The following is a 20,141-nucleotide window of genomic DNA, read 5'->3' as shown; positions in this document are numbered from 1 at the left end:
TATCACCTGATTGCTACAGCCCCAGAGCTCTCCTACATCCTGTATCAACAAGAACAGAAATACAAGGTGGCAAGTTATCTTTTCAAATGTCAGTAGAGATGCCATGCGAAACTCTAATTCATCATTAAAGCCAAGTGATTTCTAAGGCCCCATGAGACAAAAGTCTCTCAGAAGCAAAGCTGAAGCTGCAGTCCTTATGTGAAGTATCCTTTGTGTGGGATGATTGTCATAAACAGCTGGTTCAGAGTGATGCAGCTTTGTGGTTTACATTATGTGAAGTCACTTTTGCACAGCACAAGGAAGACCAGCAGAAGCTAGACAGTGGTTGAACTAGGCCAGGTAGGAACTAAACCAGGTGGATCCAAGCATGTTCTGAGGAATTTGTCCTCTGCCAGTTCTGCTGTACCACTTACTCAGGTATGTGCAACAGTTTCCTCCTTCACACAAACCCCCTAAAGAAGTCAGAATCAGATTCATGTGAGCAAAGATTTTCTCAGACCTACTAGGACATCATCCCTGTTAATCACCCTTCCATTCACTTGGACTCTTCCTACTTCAGCCTGTACCAAAACCACTGAGGTATTAACTTCTGCATAGAAATGCAGAATACTGCAGTTTTTCCTTGGCAACTGCTGTTCATCTTCTGTTGTCTGGACAAGAATATACCCACATGACAAAAGAAAACCATCCATATTTGCTCAAACAAAAGCTTAATAATAGATAGCCACCCAACACCCATTCCAGAATGTCTATCTGTATGAGATAGTTTGAATTTAAAGACTGGGTTTTTGAAAATTTTTCCAATTAGTTCATCTAGGAATACTTCCTATTTTAGAAAACCTTTCCACGTCAACCTCTCACGGACAGTTTACAGCAAGGAAGCAAAGCAGAAGCGCTGTTATTTGAACAAGGGCGCCACGCAGTGTTAGGCACGGATGGAGCACAAAGCAGGCAAGCTCTCCTCTGCCCTCCCTGGGTAAAGGAAACACACGGCCATTATTACATGGAACTGGACGTCTCCCCATCTTGGGATTTCTGACAAAACAGAACGCAGTGTAGCACTCAGTGTAAGAAGGAGAAATTAAAGACACCTTCCCTGCTTCGTGCTGCAGCCTGAAATGTCAACTAACTAAAAAGTACTTGAAGCAACACAAAGTAGCTGTGAACTCCATTACATTTGCAGCAAGTAATTTTTGTTCACAGCACAGGCAAAGAACATGATTTGTAGCTAAGCCAAGAGCAGATGATGAGTATTTGGAGGCTGCACCTAATAGTCAAGAGAGTAAACTACTTGTGAGACTATTCACAAATTTCAACCTGTCATCTATTTTCCTGCCAATACCAAACCCTTCTGCAGATCTTTTTCAAAGGAGTACCAAAAAATATTTGGAAGATATTGGAATACAATGACATATGACTTCTTACTAGTTATGCAGGAAAAGGGCAGCAGTGGCAGTGTGTAAAATAAGGAAGTCTTTCAATCAATTAAGTTACAATATTGTGCATAAGGGTTCCCATAAGAAAGTAGACAATACCACAAGCAGTGAGAAAGAAAAAGTTTATCCAGAACAGCTGACAATTTTGTCAATTTAAAAGTTGTATTAGATGTGGAACAAGGAAACTTTTTCTTCTTGAGGAAAAGAAACTGCTTTAAAAAGTGAAAATATTTTAACATTCAATTTCAATAATAGTTTCTCCAGGAAGGATTTACATAGCTGCAATTTATAAAACAACATCTACAAAAAACCAACAATCCATGTTCCTCCTAGGCAAGACTCTTCTAGTTCCCTTTTGACAGCATTTTCACATTACTAAAAGGGACAAGAACTTTTATTGAGATATTTACATTCATGTTTTAAAACCCATGTTCATTGTCACATGTAAATGAAACAACCCTCAGTACAGCTATTATAGAAAAAATCTGGCATTAACCTTAACTTAAAAAGCTGACAATCATGCCTAGGTTGAGTGATTTTTCTTCTATAAATTCACAGTAGATGAAAGAGTCCCACAAAACTTTAGCAGTAGATGAGCCTGAGATTCCCAGGCTTTTTGAGATTAGGGTTCTCTAAAAAGTCCTCACACTCATGCAGTTGGCCCCATGGTCCTTGTCCTTCAGCTTGGGTTGTGACTCATTTCTTTGTAGTCCCCCTTTCCCAGGCTGCACATGACTTTCCTAAGGGAGATGATTCAACCTGGACTCGCTGACAGTCAGCTGCTGCTGACAAAGGGACTAATGCCAGCTCCATAAATGCCCTTATGGCTAAATCAGATATCTGAGCAGCCAAAAAGACCACTGACTACAAACAAACATGCAGCTTCCTGAGTATTACCTGTCCATGCCACAGGCTGCACTATGGACTTGGGAAGATGGAGGAAGAGACAGAACCAGACAGCTTTGGTCACCTGACCCACACCTACAAGTATTTTAGAGCTGGCTCATCTCTACACTTGCAGAGATGTTGCTGTGAAAGTCTATACCAAGTCAGGCCTCACTACTCACTCTTTTATCCAATCCTCCCAACATCTTAACTCCCAGCTAGCTTAGTATGCCTCGATGAAAAACATATCTTGAATTGCTACAACTAAAAATCTATATTTTTCAATAAGAAAAATGAAGATGTGTGGGAGCAAGCTATTCAGAGTCACAAAATACAACTGCAAAGCATGTTAAGGTTTCATTTCCAAAATGTCATTTCAAGAGCATCCTTCCATACTAAGGCAAACCATGAACCAAAAATGTGAAACAATATACAACCTTTTTAGTCTCAGTACGTAGTTCATATATTTGGAGAAACCTTTCATTGACTAAAAAATTGCCCTCCAATATTCTTTCAGGATAGAGTTGCTATAGAATTATTATAGCTGTCTTCTAGATATGCCAGCTCAAAGGACTCACTTAACATTAACAGAAGCTGCTTTTCCTGAAGTCAACCTAGCTCCCAATTTATGTTTTTCTCAATAGCACAAATACAACTGCAACATTCCAGAGAAAGTATTTTCACTTCCATTAGAGCATCAGTTGGCATAAATCCATCTCATTCACACAGTTAAGTAATACAGAAGCCTCAAGCAACCAAAGACAGTAAAACAGAAATCCATAAACAGAGCTAGGTTCTTCCTGGTTTGAGTTTTAGATAAATCACTATAGGTTTTAATCCATTTATATTGCAAACATGTTTTCTCTTTATGATTTAGAAGACAGAGCAGTATTTTGAGCAAGGCAAATGGTGGTTTTACTAAGTACTGAAGTTCTCTTAGAGTAGACAGTGCTTTTTGCATTTTACTTTTATCTATTTAGTTCATTCATCAACCTGCATTTGTGACAATCTTTCACTAAGTTTTGAGGTTTGGTTGGGAGTTTCTTTATGCACAAAACTGTCAGGAGCAAGAAGCTGCCATATCCCATATTAGAACACAGTAAAGGGGAGAGTTTAATCCAGATCACAAGTCATATCTTACCAGTCCCCCCAAGAATATTCACAAAAAGTTTAGGGAAATGACTACCCAAATAACATTTTTGGCACATCTTCTCAGTCTTCTTTTCACCTACAAGCTTCAGTCAAGTTAACTAGTGTGTTTAAAAAAATAGAGATTTCATTCCTTACTCAGGCAAAGGTTCCCATTAAAAGTCCCATCAAAAGACAGCTTTTGTAGGACTGCAGGATTTCTCTCTAGATTTGAATTCCAGATCTCCCTAACACTGAGAATGACATACACATGCTGTTCTTCAATTAGATCTTCAGGACCATGTTGAGAAAAAAGTTGTAGTAAAAAGTTGCAGATTTTTCAATTGCACAGTATTTTGTCACAAAATTCTCAAATACTTATTTCATACTTGGTTGATTGCTATCAGGAAGGCAACAAGGAATACTATATTTCCACAGACATAGATGGTTAACACAATCTGTTTAAACAGACGACCCTGCAAGAAAAGGGGAAGAAAAGTCATGGGACAGTCAGTCTTTTTATTGGTTTAAACAAAGAACCATCCCATTTCACAGTAGTTAGTTAGCAAATTGTGACTCACCTCTGCTTCTGCAGATGTGAGTGACTGCAGTATCTGTACTCTGTCATCCTCTATCACTTCAACTGTTCATGGGAAGAAAAACAGAAGTCAAGTCTGCCCTTAAGAGGAAGGGGGGTTTCATTTTTATACTGCAGAAGCATAGATGCTGTGACTAAGTCTTACACAGCATCAAATCTGAAAAGGACTTGGGAGTTTCATTTGACATTTCAGGGCCTGTTGCTATCACACTCACAGTACAAATTAAAAATTATACTGGTGCTGACATACAAAACAAATTCTGAACAATGAAGTCAAAAAAACATTTCGTCTTTTGCTAGACTGGATAATCAAAACACTGAGTTTTAAGCTAACATCTCTTCCTTTTGTATTTTAAGGTAACTGGATTTCATAAGAAATATTTTCATTAGCCAACATGAGAACACTCATTGACCAAACATTACAGGTTAATTTCCCTACTTCTAGGAAGTAATTACTGCAGTTAAATTTAAATTCACATCTTTTCTAATCACTCTGTCCCCACATGACACCTTAAACAGACTCTTAATGAAACTTCTTCAGTTCTGCAGCTGTCTCATCTCAGCCTTAGAGACCCAGGTCATTCACATGAGCAGTCACCTCCTCTCTGTGACACCATCCAGTGAATATAACAATTTCTAATTAATTACTACCCATCTCTTCCCTAGACATATTGGAGTCAGGATTTCATATTCCTTCCCCATTCAATGAATATGGCAAGTATTCAACTTGTTCCTGCAATAACAGCTATTTTTCAACATTTAAATGAAGATTAAATCTGCATCAATTAATCTGGACTTAATATACCCACCTGGGATCAAAATTAGGGCAAAAAGTAATAAGAGTCTCAAAATATTTACATATTTCAGTCTGCACACTTTAGCCCCCTATGAACTGTGGTTTGAGAAATGAGAAGCTATTATTTAAAATGGCATGAAACCCACTCTTCTAGAACACTTGTCTTAAAAAACTGGTTTTCTTCCATATTCATTTGTCTACAGAAGATACGACACTACTAAAGAGCTACTCCCTTTCAGCTTCTAAGTTAGAGGCCAAAGAACACCTCCTGAAATTCCATCTACACTGGTTTCATTCTCAGCAAGCAAGGAGACAGCAGGAGTTTGCTGGTGTGTACCTTTATGAACGAGACAGTAGCTGTGTATTTCCAGAAGAACATCAGTACCAACATGCCAAGCTACAAAGCCAATCATGGCATAGGTGTCCCATGGGTCCGGCAGGTCAAGCGCTGGCAGGTCCATTCCCAAGAACATGGTCACAACTAGTCAGTAAAAACAAGACAGAATTTTAAAAGCACACTGGCACAACATTGTTATTGTGTTTTCTATCAATGCTTTTTCAATAGATTTCCCATGAGTTACCTAAAACTGCTTGGGGAACAATGTTAAAGGAGTTCACACAGCTGAAGGTTGTTGTGGGCTTTTTGTGGGGGGATAGGAGGCTGTCTGGGGCTTTTTTGGTAGTCACCAAAAAAGCTTAAGTGCTTAAGGTTGCTGTGGAAGCTTGCCTCTATTACTAGAATTAAACCCAGCTTCTGGATCTGTAAATTCCTGCCTCACATTCAATAACATTGAACTATGCTACTGTAAGAACACTATTCTCACATCTTCCAAGACAAAAAGAAATTATGAAGATAAGGACAGGTCCTCATTACAGAGGAATTTCAGATTTGTCAGTAATTCCTTTGGGTTTAAAGTCACTTTTTCTCTTAGTTGTATCTAATGGCCCCTTAAAACTCACCAAAAAGATGGCCAAGAAAAAGGACCTTCAGACATGTCTGGACTGGATATACATAGATGTTTCAAATGAACAACTGCCCAGCAAACGGAAAAGCTTCTTTAAATCAGTTTAATGGGAGTTACTTCTACTCACCAGCTAATATTCTAGCTGTTGTACCAGTACTCCAGTGAAACCAGTTAAACAGCTGCCTCCTACAAAACAATGAAACACATTTTATTGATTACACCATTGGGGGAAGGGGTCGGAAATCAAATAACATCTTTTACTTTCAAACTGTAAAAGCTTTCCATTTAAAGAAACAGTCACATTTAATTCCTGTGGCTGTCATTTAATGAGTCAGCTGTACCTTGGTGCATGACGAGATGGTCTGAAACCTGCCATAAGTGGTTGAAAGATTGTCAAAGCCATCACTGCACAGCCAAGATAAGGATGAAAACCTGCTTGCTAAACAGAGGACATTTTTATTAAATATCAGATCTATATAAACAGAGAGAAAAGACACCAGAAAGTTCCAAATTGCATTTGTTCTTGTATTAGTAAGTTACAATGGAGCAGCCCTGGCAGATGCAGCAGGACACAATAAGCTGCCCTACAGCCAGATGGAGATCATTTGCCTTGGCAGGAGACACACTGGTATGTCCACTCAGGGCTTGTCTCACATTTCTGCTACATGGAGAAATTCTACCAGCTGAAGAGCAGACTAACATGACTGTAGAAACCACAGTCCATGCTCTCCAGCCTCAATCCTATGTCCTATTTTATAACTCATAGACCTATTTTATAACTCATCCCAGCATGGGTCTTCTCTTTCACCCAAAAATGTTTTATTCATTTACCCCAGCTCACACCTATCACCTTATTCTTCCACCTTGAATTCAGATACTCTAGACTTTCCAGCTTCTGATGTAACCTTGCATCAAACAGAATACAGGTGACAGCAACAGGTATAGAATCTTTATCTAGCTACTGCTCCAGACTAAGCTTATAATTCACTGTTACATCCAAGTTCACAAAAACCCTCATTCCCAGCAGGTTTACCATGCTAATGTCAGCCATCACATCCTTACTGCCCCAAGATCATATTCTTTAAGGAAGACCAAAATAGTACGTAAAGAAACTATGAGCAAAGTTATTTAGGAGAAAGAGGGAAGAAGGAAAACACCAAAATTTTTCAGCTGTAGTTTAAAGGAGACAAAATTCCTCTTCTGGGCTGCCAGAATTTGTAATCAGCCTACTTAAGAATGGCTTTTACAGAAAATTGGTTAGAAATAGTCCTAATACTGGCAGTGGACTTCCTCATTCTTTTAGTCCCACCTTTACCTTTCAGTTAATAAACAAGACAAAATGTACACACTTACTTGGCTCCAGCCTCCTCGGTATACAAAAGGCAACACAAAAGAAATGCTTGTAAGCATGACTGTGGTCAACATAAGCATACGATGCACCTAGAAAAGTTAAGTTTTTAGAAAATCCACAATTTATACATGATTAAAAGACATTAAGGAGACCTACAGTTAAAAGATATCCTTAATCCCCACGTTAGACTTAACATTTACTAGTAAAGTAGGTGAACTTTTGATTTTTAATTGTTCTACTTCATAAGATTATACCAGCTTTAGTCTATTTCTTGCATCTAGTAGGTTTATAATTCTGCTTACAATAGTGCTAGAAAATACAGCTGGAGATAGGTGGAGATTTTGCCCACCTGAAACCACAACTCCTTTCCAAATAGCAATGAGTGAGACCAGACAGGTTTGAAGAATCGTGCAACAATAACACCAATACTAACTGTAGTAATCCAAGCAACAAACATTAGCGCTCCTGAAAATAGAAAAAACAAACAACCAACCCAACAAGGTAAATGATAGGTAACTTCAGTGCACACAAATACAACTTCCAAGTCTATGTAATTGTTTAGTACATATGCACATGTTTAGAATTTACCAATAATTAAAAACTTATCACCTGGTTCAGGTTACAGCTTTATAGCCTTTAGCTTGCTAGAGAACAGAAACATCCATGCAAAAGAAAATCATACTTTTCCCACACAACACAACACTGCAGCTCTGGCTACGGCACATTTCCCACATGCTAATACATTTTGTACACACTGATGAGAGAAACCATTCTATCACCAACTCAGACATCAGAGGATGAAAGATGACAGTGCTACAATCTGTGTGACAAAGAATGAGTGGCAGTTCAATCATGGACCTGTACTGAAGTCCAGTAGTGTGGGAGAAAAAAATTCCCATTAACTTCAGTGGCCCTAGACTGCCAGGTGAGTGGTTTCTCATTTCAAATAGAGCTAAACCAAAAATGCAACTACTTGAAATAGAGATAAAGGTATAAAGTCTCAGTTTTAAATTTAAGGGAAAAGGCAATGGTGGGTTCATTTTCCTGGGCAAAAAGGATCTTCCGACACTTCTTGAAACGAAAAATCAGGAACCGCTCTCTGCCAGAGTATGAGATCTTGCAAGCCAACGGAACACACAATGCAAGTGCCAGAAACACATGAGGGACTAACCCTGCAAAATAACCCCCCAGTCTTAGCAGCTCTAGAACTGGGAGACAAAACTAGAAACTGCAGCTTACCGTGAGCCTTGATGAGCCGCGGGGCACGGGAACCTCCGATATCCTGAGGCAGGCCCGTGACGTTGTACAGTCCATTGGTGACCAGGGGCTGACGGCGATGTTTGTATATGAGTCCACCTGGGCAGTGACAAAGTGATTTATTTCTTGCTAATGAAGCCACTGCACTGGTGTGCCCATTCCTCATCCATGAATTCAAGCCCTGTTGTGACCACTGCACATAATCATACAAGCTAACACACAATATGGTAAGAATCTAACATCAAAGCCATCCAGCACACTTAATGTGCAAAACACAACTCACCCAGCTACACAAAATGCAACATATGAGTAAATTTGCAATAACTTCCACAAGGAAACCCATGATCCAGAGAAGCAGGAAAGGTGATTGAATTAAAGGCCTCAAGCTTGGAAACCTTAGTTCAGACACCAATTCTCATTTAAGCCATATCTTACAGAAGAGTTACTAACTCATTTGGAGCTGGTAAAAGAAAAGCAACCATATATAAGTCAAGCTTACCTTCACTAGCTTCCCCATCTGCCAGAAAGATGTAGTAACTGGTATCCAGATTAAATCGCCCTTTATAAGCAGGGAGACGAATCCCCCTTCTGAAAGAACATTGAAGAAGACCATCTGCAAGCCTCCAGGACACATCTTCAAGGGCATTCTGTAAAACAGGAGATCCTTAAACACCCAGTGTTTTCAGATTAGCTGAGCAATTGGCTTAAAAGTAACCCTACAAAAGACAAGTGTGTCACTGATATATAAAGAAAAAATGTAAATTATATAGGGAAAGGGGATCCTTTCTGAATTGGCACACAAGAGGTATGTCAGTAAGTCAACACAGCAACTTAGGGTTTGAACTTATCACCAATTTTTACAGCCTACAACAGTGCTTAACTCAGGACATACCAGTTGCAGCTGCAGTTCTAGCAAAGGGACAGACTTTAATAGGGACAAAGTTTCTACAAAGACTAAGCTCCCACCATATGACTAGCTTTACAAATTAAATTTAGACTTCAAAAGTTAACACTTATTAGGAAGTAAGAGCCCAAACAATATCATCTTAGAGAATTATGGATCCACCTCAGTATTTACACCTGCTATGCAAAACAAAAGCACAAAGCAGCAGCATACCTTACTCCAAAGCTACACCTGTGAAAGTGTCTGAGCTGTTTTAAAACACACCTCTGAATCCAAGAGAGGATGACTTCGCTCCTTCAGATGGGCAGTGCTCACGTGAACGTGGTGATCCACATTAACACACAGATAGGCATCATCACCACCCTGCAGAGTCAAAAAGAAAGATATCCATAGCCCAATAAAAAAACACCGCTGGCAGTCCTCAAAAGGTGTTTGATTTAATATAGGAAGCAAGACCTGACAGATTTCTGTAGTTATCAAGCTGTTATTCCCCATTTTCTAAGCACATTATTACTGAGGATCCACACTAAGTCAAAGAGATGACACATAGAAACACGCATTATGATTCACACTCCCCTCCCAGAATAACAACCATATTATCAGAAGTTTCTTTTTTTTAAATTTATCAAATTGACTAGACAAGACAGAGATGGATGTTGGAGCTATTTAAAAATCCACTTCAGTTACAAGATTTTTTTTTTTTTTTTACAGCTGCGCAGGAAAAAAAGGATAGTTAAGAACCAAGTGTTCCTGCACTAGGGAGATAAATGTAAACAGCATCTCCTTTGTGCAACAAGCAGCTTATGTATTATGCATTTGTCAACATTATCATCCCTTCAATTTAACGTAAGTCAGAAAAAAGTATCTTTCAACATTTTTAAGATTTTGTATAGGAGTAAAATTCAAGGATCAAATGCAAATGGTTTTCTGAACAACTCTGTTTCAGAGAGGTAAGATTTTTGGATAGGTAGAGATTGATTTAACCAGGAATTTCAGACAGTTATTCAGTCCTGAGCTAAAAGTGAATAGTCACATACAAGAAACAACCTGTGTTTTAGCACTCTGGGAGAGTCACACTTTGTGTGACATCTGACAGTATTTCCATTTTCCATATGCATTTCCATTCAAACTTGACAAACATCACAAGAGCAACTATGGAAAATAAAACACTCACCATCCACTGGTCCTGGGAAAGCGCAAATGCTAAATACCCTTCACTTGGACCACTCATTTCAATAAAAACTGAACTCCCCTCTTGTTGGAAGGATAGAAAAAAACATGAAGCACTCCCAGGATCACAGTTTGTAGGGTTCCTAACGCAGAACTTCGTAATTCCACAAGCTGATGCACTAAACTAAACAATTAAGCAAAAAAACAACTTGTAAGCAATGACTTTCCATTCTCTTCCCCCTTTTTACCCATGGTAGAAAAAAGAATACAAGGAACAACATCATCTGTGTCTACACACCAATCTCCTAATCCATGTCTGCAATTACCCTAGGACTAAGTAAAATGATGGTGAATTCCAAGATAAATTTGAGTTGAATTTTCACTTTAAAGACATTACAATATAATAACTTTGAAAAGCCGGCAAGAACTTCAGGAAAAAAATAACTTCCTCTGGTCTAATATTTAGAGAGGTAGTATCAGCTGTAAGATGAGAAAGAAAATATGCTTGCTTTTTATGCTTGCTTTTTAAAGTAGAAACTCTACTAATACACATTGAGAAAATACACTGATTGTAAGCCACAGTTATCCTGGATCAAATATCAATGCTTGCTCAATCCATTCAAGACTCAGCAACAAAAGTCAGTAACACAGATGAACTCAGAAAGGAAAGCTTCTGAGCCTGCAGTTGCTAAATAGGAAGTTATTAGTTAAGAGCAGATTAAGTCTTTTCCCATCTCTCATGAGAAGTATGCATAATACTTTCTGATCATTGATTTCTAAACTTTCTGTCAATCTTCTCACCTGTGTGCAGCATGAGAACATTTAACCCTGCAAAGTTCAGGCAACTCAGCTAAAGGTAGCTGTCATGTTCTTAGCCTTAGATATCAAAGTTACTCATCCACCATCTCTCCTTTTCTGTTACTAGGCTGTATCAATGTCATCTCATTAAATTCCATTCATCACAAGCATTAAAGATTGCTTGATTTAGCTTTAGCATTACTTACTGGCTTTGATATGTAGGAAACTGGCTGTGAAGTTGACATAGCCTCTGATGTTGCGTGCAAAGGTGGTGTTGGGGACAGCACATCAGGCTGAGAAACAATGGGACCTGGAATTTTCACCCAGAAAATCCTGTATTTCTTCACAACTGTGGCTCTTAAAAAACACAACACACAGAGAGTAATTACAGCATATATTTATAGTCGGCTGTTACTTTAAAAAAGAAAGGAAAATAACTTATAGTTCTCAGAAATTATTTGTAAAAATCTCATCTCTATGGAGATCTCTACCATTTTAGGGATTGAAGTAGGAAAGTACCTTAAATCTTAGAAAAAGAATTTTAAAACATAATACCAATCTTGGAATATAAGAAACTTTCATGCCTATGGCATAGATTAGAACTTCAGAGAAGAGTTGCATTGCTTCTATCCTGTAGTTCAGAAAAACCTAATAGTGTAACAGAAGGGTATACATATCATTTAGTTAGGTATAGCAACGAGAAAGATTCTTAAGTGTATATTGCAGGCATGAGAAGTGAGAAGGTAGCTAAAGATTAAAGAAATCAATCTTCAAATCCCCTTATACTCTCCCTAGGAGAGAAAAAGGGGGAAAAAAAAAGGAAAGGAAAAAAAACAGGAAAAAAATCACCTTCAACTCCTCCTAAAAAAGTATCTGCATTAACAGAGACTCTGCAGCAAGTAAGGGGTGTTGACTTTTCAGGTCATTCGACCCACGGACTTTTCAGTTGCTGGACAATATTTGCCAGACAATGGTACAGGTTTAACTTGTCTGCATTTTAATATATTTAATTAATATAAACCCATACTTTTTTTACTTACAGAAACTGTATGTGCTTTGGAGCATCTTCAGGAGCAATCCAATAAACTTTTATGTCTTTCTTTTTTGCTTTACTTGTGTGACTGACAGCTGAATTCTGAAAACACACATATATCAAGAATTACACAGGGCATAAACATTTTGTTACTTAACACAGTCAGCAGAGGCTGCAGCTAAATCCTACACAAGACACTGCAGTTACACTGCACTACCCCAGTCATGATCAGCTCAGGTGAGGTGTAGAACAGCAACTTACTCATGCTAACAAACTTCAAGACTAAAAGAAAGGACTTTCAATCCACAAGACTCCAGCAATGAGCTAGAGGTCCCTGCAGCATTTCATACAGAAATAGTGAGATTTTCTTAGTAAGGAAATGCTCCACGTTTTAAGAAGAGGATGAAGAGACAGAACAAGCCCCTCAGTGCCCACTAAATAATTGTGAAGCACTGGACTCTACCTTGGTACGACCACATGTCAGCAGCTGAGAATGTCTCCGGTCAGCTAGCACAAAAGATCCAACTGCAGGCCTATCCAGGTGCTCTGCATCCCGGGCTTGTAGGAAAAATCCTTCAAAATCTGGTCCAGACAGATGAACTAAAGCAAGAAGAAGAATAAGGAAGTTTACTTCCAGAGGAAGAAGGAAGTATTTCTACAATGACTACCAGACACTAATTTTACAAGTACTGAATGATGGTCAATGGATTACCTAAACAAGACTCAACTGCTTAGATAAATCCAGTACAGAAAACTGAGAAAAGACATACTATAATACAAAGAAACAATAAATTAAACTCTTCAGCTGTAACTGACACAGTACCTTCTATGCTGTCCCCTGGTTTAAATTCAGTCCCATTCGCTGTAATGGTGTGCTCGGGTGACAGCTGAGGAGAGCCACCATGACAGGGTACCATGCTAGTACAGGCTTCTCTTACTTTTCCATTTGGATAGCCAACCACAGATCCATAGAGGCAACCAAACATCCAAACAGCAACAGCAAAACCAGGCAGCTCCATCTGTACAAAATAAAATTTACAGGCAATTAAACACAATAAATATTTACATTACAGGTCACCAGTCCTCTTTAGGAATCAATTGAATGGTAGAATACAAAACCATATTCAAAAAAAGTATTCATGAGAAGACACCACACCCAGCTTCTGAATAACTTCTGCTTCTGATAACTGCCAGACATTGCTAGAATGTTCAGATACCATATTTCAGGCCATCTACAGGCTGTTGATGGATCCCTCCATCTGCTGGAGGGATTATTTCCCTCCATGCATTTTGACAGCACTTTTTAAAAAAAAAAAAGAGTCTTTTGCCAATCTCTCTCCTGCTCTCTCCCTATAAAAAAAAAAATTCCAGTTCCTTAAACATCTGCAAAGGACAGATGGATCTTACAACATGCTTCACAGATATATAAAGGTCAACAGTATTGAGCAACTATACAGCTAGTATCAAACTCATTTTTATTAATCATAGCTTCAAATTTTGCATCATTACAGACTGCCTTTGTTTCCACAACCCGTGTCTATTTCCTCACAGATGACAAATAATTCCCCAGTAACAAGTTCTTCTTTCTGCAGGGAAACTAAAGTTGCCAAATGCCAGAAATAAAATTTATACATGCAAGAGTTAGAATTTGGTATGAAGATTTAGATAAAGAAATATGTATGTTTGCTGCAGACAAGCCCATGATTTCTTCTTTGAACTCTTCCTTTTGGATATTGGACCTCTGGACAATTAGTCAAACAATGGATTTGGCTTGTCATGCTCTTGTCAAGGGAACAGCATCCATGAAAGACAAGGGATAGAAGGACTCCAGATCCTCAAACAGTTATATGAACCCTTAACCTCAGCTTTCATCATGCAATGTTTTGCCCCACCACAATACTCTTTTCATAAAAGCTGTGGGAATTGTTTTGCTGCTCCAGTAGCATACAGGGCTTACAGCTGTACTGTAGTTTAGAGAACACCTCAGCCAACAAAAGAAAGCATTTCCACATCCAAAAGGCCAGGAGAACAGAGAGAAACTTTCTTTCAGTCCTTAGGCAGAGGAAGTGAGTTATCAGCTCTGGTGGAACACAGACCAGGCAAGTAGGCCTGCCTTCTGGAAGGGCCATGCCCATTTTGCAACAAGTGATATGATGTATCAGGTTATGAAGTTCCCTGACAGCACGGATGGACATGAAGATAAGAAACACACAGAGCCATTTCAGACTAAACTCTTGACACATAAAAAGCAGCCAAATGAAGACAAGGCACATCATTATCTTACACAACAGGATTCATCAACATGAACTCTTCCAAAGTTCTCATACATGGAAATCCACAATTTTCAAGGCAATGATATATTTGTACTCCTCAGCAACTTTACACCACTAAAGAGAAGAAAATCAAAGGTGACAGTGTGTTGAACAGTTAGGTTTCAAGAACTAGAAAACCCTAGTCTCTCTCAACACTCCATTCCTCCCAAATATTCAAGATAACATTATGACCATATCTTTAACTTCTAGTTCAAGTATTTCCTTCTAATTGATTTTTTATACATAAATTAAAGATGCCCACAGAAAGCTAAATTAGGTCAATTACATGTACCAGAGAAAATTTCAAAACAAGAAGAGATAAGGCTGCATATCACAGAGACACAAAAAGAGTAGGGCAGTATTCTGCTTTAAGTAGCAGAGGATGTGGTAGGAATGTAAAGGAAACAAGACACATCCTTGTCAGATTCAACTGACTCAAAAGCTGCCAGAAGAAAAAGATTAAGTAGAGATTAATAGAATTCAAAGAAAAACCCCAAAATCTGAAAAAGATTTGGATAAAGGGAGAGCAGTAAGTTACTTCTTCCTGTGCTGAAAACAACTCTACAGTACCTGCAGGTAGCCCCAGTAGCCTCATAGTTCATAAGCACAATGCTCACACTCCAACTCAGGATCTCTTTATAGAACTTATCTTCTTTCAGCTGTTTAACTTCATTAGCTGCCTAGTGTGAAATCTAAAACTAACTTCAGAGAGGAGGAAAAGATGAGACAACAGACAAGGCAAACACACTGCCAACTCAAAGGTACAAAACTACCAGTGACAGAAATTTCTCCTGAGCACCATCAGACAAGAGGGCGAACAAAAAAAGGAAAGAAGCACCTGCAGGGGAATAAGCTATGTTAATATAAGGGGTTTATGACACATTCCTTTAGAAATAGACCCCTACAAAGGGAAAGAAGACAGTGTTGCTGTCCAAGAGTCACCCTTCCTCTCAACTCATAAAAAGAGCTTGAGATGTCCTCTTCTGCTTAGTTAAAGGTGGTCATATCAAGACAGCTGGATTGAGCAAGGACAGAAAACATACTAATAATAATTCACTACTTTTAAAATATAAACACACAAACCTCCCCAGGCACACAAAAAATACATACCTCAGCATTGTGTTCTTTCTAGGAAAGAGAATTTCAAGGGCATAGATGTTTCAAAATTATTTTTTGTAACAGTTTGAGTGTAGGTACTTACCGTACAGCTAGTCCTTCTGTTGCAGTGACAAAGCCTGAGTAAAACTGCCATTAGCTCTCAACTTGTAGTAAAACAATTTATATGACTTTCTAATATCTTCTATTTGGTTTGCATCTAACTGTATTAATATTTACCATATCCAGGAAACTTGTCTGAAAAAAGAAACAGTACACACCAAAAAAAAAAGTAAGGTTTGTAAGAGAATCTTTACTTCAGGTGCATATTTTATACAGCTTCCCCCCAGCTGAGCTGAAATGCATGAAGCCATAATGAGACACCGACCCTGCAGCTTCCTTTGCCTTCTCAGACACTCCCCCAGACCTCAAAGAGTTTCATACTAAGTAATTACTTAATTATCTTCTGGTGCAGTTAAGGGCAGGCAGGCAGGGGGAACCTACAACCAACTTTTGATACCTTCTCCCTCCAAGTATTGGCTGACATAAATCTGCAGAATGATTTTAAAGCTCATTACATATTTACTCCCTATCAAAGAGGCACTTTTTTTTAGAACAAGAATAAACAATTTTTTAAAAATTGTAATCTTCTCTTTTTTCCATATATCTCACCAAGAATGAACAGGAGTCAAAGATTTTGCCCTGTTCATTTGTTTGCTTTAATGATTTTACTTGGGCAGCTACTCTGCATAGAATCTTCATGGCCCCAACCTTGCAAACTTTTATCTATATGAAGAGCTTAAAGAGAGACTCATCTAAAAAGCTGTAGTTTGTTATCCCAACAAGTAATTTCAACTGTAGCACGAGCACATTTACTGTCACAGTTACCATAGAGCCGGATCCTATGCACGTTAAAAAGAAACAAAATTTTCTAATATTCTCACAACAAGAAGCAAAAAGGATAAACGAGGAACGTGGGTGGCATGGCTTTCAGATAAAACAAGCCATAGCTTAACTTGACTCATTAAGGCACACAAGTTTAGGAGTTCTCTAAAGCAATTCAGAAATCTTGCACATAAGGCAGCATCTACACAGTGCCCTAAAAACGCCACCAGATTTTACTTTGCGTCATACCTGCTGCAGATGTTCTATTAAGCAAATACCCTTTCCAAAAAGCTCGCAGTACCCACTTCGAGCACTCACTGGCATCAGTGTAACTAACCAAAGCACGACTACAAAGGCTACAGCAGCTCCTCTCCCCGCACGCCCTTGCCCCAGGGAGCCGCGCTCTCCCCCCCGGCACAGCTGCAGCGGAAAAGGGCGAGGGGGAAGCGCAGCCGAGCCCGGCAGCCGCTCCCTCAGCTCCAGCCTCCCCGCGGCCGCGGCGCTTTTCTGCCGGCGCCCGGGGCGCGGAGGGCTCGGCCTGGCCGGGCGGGGCTCGGGGCGGGGCCGCCAACGCTCCGTGAGCCCGCCCCAGGCGCTGAGGGCCCCCGGTGCCGCCCCCACAGCCGGGAAGGTGTTCGGGCATCGTCTCATTTCTTTCCAGCTTCCCAACGCCGGCGGTCTGGATGGCCCTCCTGGGTTAACAGCTAGAGTTTTACTGAGAGATCGCCCTTGTCAAAGCTTACAGAGCTCATTAGCTGTGCTATCCGTGGAACGAAAGGTGGTCACATCTACAGGCTTGCTAAGTCAGGCCTTTCTTATCAAGTAAGCAAATAAATTCTGGCTGTAACTGGGGCTATGCTGGCTGTAACTGCAATTGCTTACATAGGCTTCTCTGACTTAGTGTCTGAACCAAAGTTCTCAAATGCTCACAAAGTGACCCAAAAAGACAATTACTTAGAAATCCAACAGTAATTTTGCCCTCTCACATCATAGAAATATTGTGTTTGTGTTAAAAAACACCTTTACTGGAGAGCTATAGTGATTCAGTTGCTTACTAGTAGTTCAGAGCAGTTTTAGAGATCCTAGTACTATTAGTTTGGTAATATTTTCTAAAAAAATAATAACTATCTATTAAAATATGACATGCTAGGAAATGCTCTGTTAGTGTTCACTCTTTTCTCAGTTTCTATAAAAGCAGCATTAAGCTTTAGAGGTACCCTGTGGTAACATATCCTGTGGTAACATATTAAAAATTATATTTAACATGAAAACCAGTAAGGGATTACTTTGCCTAATCAGAAAAATTTTTTGACTGTAACTTGTATTATCTTGCTCATGGGAGTTACTGTGAAGCTGAGATCTCACTCAGTGTTCAGTAACTGAAGAAACATAATGCATAAGCAATAGCTTGAAGTGAAAGTGAAATATGTCTATTTCCCCCTAGCTGGGGGAAAAAATAATTCTGTTTCAAACTACATTCATAAAGTTCCCATATATGAAAGAGTTTGATAGAATTACAGGCCTAAGTCCATACATGCTTTATTATGTGCCTGTGTGTTTTTAACTAATACAGGTATATTATTAGTAAGACAAATAATAACATAAATATATTTAGAGTAAGGAAACTGGTGACCAGAGGGACCTGTATTCCTGACAATATTTAGGTTCATAACTTTCACAGAGTATAGTGGAATTAATATACAAATATTTTAAGATATTATTTTAGGGTCTTGGCTCATTGACAGAATGGGGTATATATGTCTGAAACATTATAGCATATATGAGTATATATGGAAGTAATTTCCTCACTAAGACTCATGAGAAGGGATAAAAATGCAAGCTACAATTCTGTTGGAAATGGTAATCAGAGTTTAAGAAGAAAAAATCATTTTTATGTGAATAGTAAAGAGGGTAAGGGAGGGAATACTGTTTTGCTTATCATTGCATAGCTACTCTTTAGTTACTGCTAAAGAGCTGCAAAGCAAGAAAACCAAGATAACACCAAGAGAACCAGGGAGAAGAAAAACCGACTCTGTAACTACTGGGTACAAGTCCCCACACTACTGCATGGCAATCATCAATCTGTCTGGAAGGGCTCTTTTCAAACACACCAGTCTCCTTTAAAAATAGTAAAATCAATAGTTCTGCAGCCTTAATGAAAATGTTTCTATGAAAGGGTACTGCTTGCTAATTTGTTAAGTGTCATTCTGTTTATATATAAACAGAATGCATTAGTGTATATGAACTACAAAAATTCCACAACTGCATCTTTTTTGTAAAGTGTACTGCAACTGTTAGTGTTCATAACAATTCTGTATTTATTTCAGAGCAGATGTTCTACCTTAACCAAATGAGATGGAGACATAGAGGGCTGGGGGTGGGTTTGAGCCTTCCTGCAAGCCTGAGGAGATAAAGCTGTGTAACCTACTACTGACCTGTGTCAGAGGATGAGACGTCAATGGCAAACGAATGGAACAACATCTAACATGAAAAGAAGCTGATGAGGCTTTTTGCATGGTTTATTATAGGCACTTAAGGAAATAAGTGAAAGCTTATAATTTTGAAAGCAACAGGAATCTTGTAGAGGAGACTTCATTCCAAGTACATAAAGAGGAATTTCTCTTGCTTAAGAACCAAGAAAGCAATTAAGTAAATATATATAATTTTGGAAATTAACTATTGTGCAGTCCAGGGTTTATACTGATAGCTATCCTATTTTTTAAGCCCAAAGCTATATGGAAAACAATAAGCCATTGAAAAGAACCCATATTACCATGTGAGTCCTTCTAATCAACTTTCCTCTTAGGTATTAAGCTAACTATTCAGCAAAACTGTGGCATTTTAGGTCAGACCCTGCTCAAGTTTCATATATGTGCATTGAGCTCAATGTTACTGACAAGTTATCATCATAAAACATCACTGGAGTTCAAATCAAGTGATATGCAAAGAGGCTGCGTCCCTACCAGATTGTTTTGATTATGGATAACTGGATCAAAGAATTTTTTGTTACTAGCATTTCCTATTTTGAAATATTGAAATATGTTTGAAAAAGTGCATTGGAGTTGGCTAAATACATGCTGGATACTAGGCTTTCTCTGAAGAGAACAGTCCTGGCACCAATATTTACTCACCTCTCTCTTCTGTAAACTACACATACAAAACAATGCATTTCAAGATTTTTCAAGCTTCAGCATTTTTCAAGCTTATCAGCATTATTGTCTTAGTTAAAGATTTATTAGGGAATTAATGACAATATTGTTATCTTAGATATGAAGAATTCTTCCTACCAAATCAGTTTGTGTATGGTGGGGTTTTTTCCTCCCAAAGAGAGGAGAATGTTGAGTCATTGAAACAATCCCGACCATCTAAAAGGAAATAAATTGTGACAAAGTCATAATGTAGGATGAGATTTTCTTTCTCCATAATTAATAATTTAGTTTCCCGTGAGCTTTGGCACTGTTTCATACTTACCTGGTTTGCCAATTTACCATTAATTTACAAATAAGATTAAAGTATTCCCCTTATGTT

The 20,141-nt window shown here is 38.7% G+C and overlaps 1 protein-coding gene across 1 annotated transcript; it reads right to left on the bottom strand.

Moving 5' to 3' along the window:
- Positions 1–1,591: 1,591 nt before the first annotated feature.
- Positions 1,592–16,937, bottom strand: FRRS1 (ferric chelate reductase 1). Its single transcript, XM_058029798.1, has 16 exons — positions 16,863–16,937; positions 13,145–13,340; positions 12,785–12,921; positions 12,329–12,423; positions 11,495–11,645; positions 10,495–10,674; positions 9,585–9,683; positions 8,916–9,063; positions 8,399–8,515; positions 7,509–7,624; positions 7,162–7,248; positions 6,150–6,247; positions 5,936–5,994; positions 5,181–5,324; positions 4,031–4,092; positions 1,592–3,925 (listed from the first exon to the last, which is right to left on the bottom strand). Exons 1-16 carry the CDS (start codon positions 16,935–16,937, stop codon positions 3,833–3,835), a joined length of 1,857 nt encoding a protein of 618 aa, XP_057885781.1. The 3' UTR covers positions 1,592–3,832.
- Between the last annotated feature and the right edge of the window lie 3,204 nt (positions 16,938–20,141).

The sequence above is a fragment of the Melospiza georgiana genome, chromosome 9, assembly GCF_028018845.1.
Source record: "Melospiza georgiana isolate bMelGeo1 chromosome 9, bMelGeo1.pri, whole genome shotgun sequence".
NCBI classification, from domain to species: Eukaryota; Metazoa; Chordata; class Aves; order Passeriformes; family Passerellidae; genus Melospiza; species Melospiza georgiana.
This window is presented reverse-complemented; position numbering and strand designations above follow the sequence as displayed.

Bases quoted from the DNA above. Each gene is read 5' to 3' on its own strand.
- FRRS1 (XM_058029798.1), bottom strand. From the start codon at position 16,937: ATGCCAGTGAGTGCTCGAAGTGGGTACTGCGAGCTTTTTGGAAAGGGT. The intron at 10,675-11,494 runs GTAAGTAATGCT...TTAATTGTTTAG, and splicing joins TTTCCTACATATCAAAGCCA to TTTAGTGCATCAGCTTGTGG. The intron at 7,625-8,398 runs GTAAGCTGCAGT...TTCTATTTTCAG, and splicing joins GCGGCTCATCAAGGCTCACG to GAGCGCTAATGTTTGTTGCT.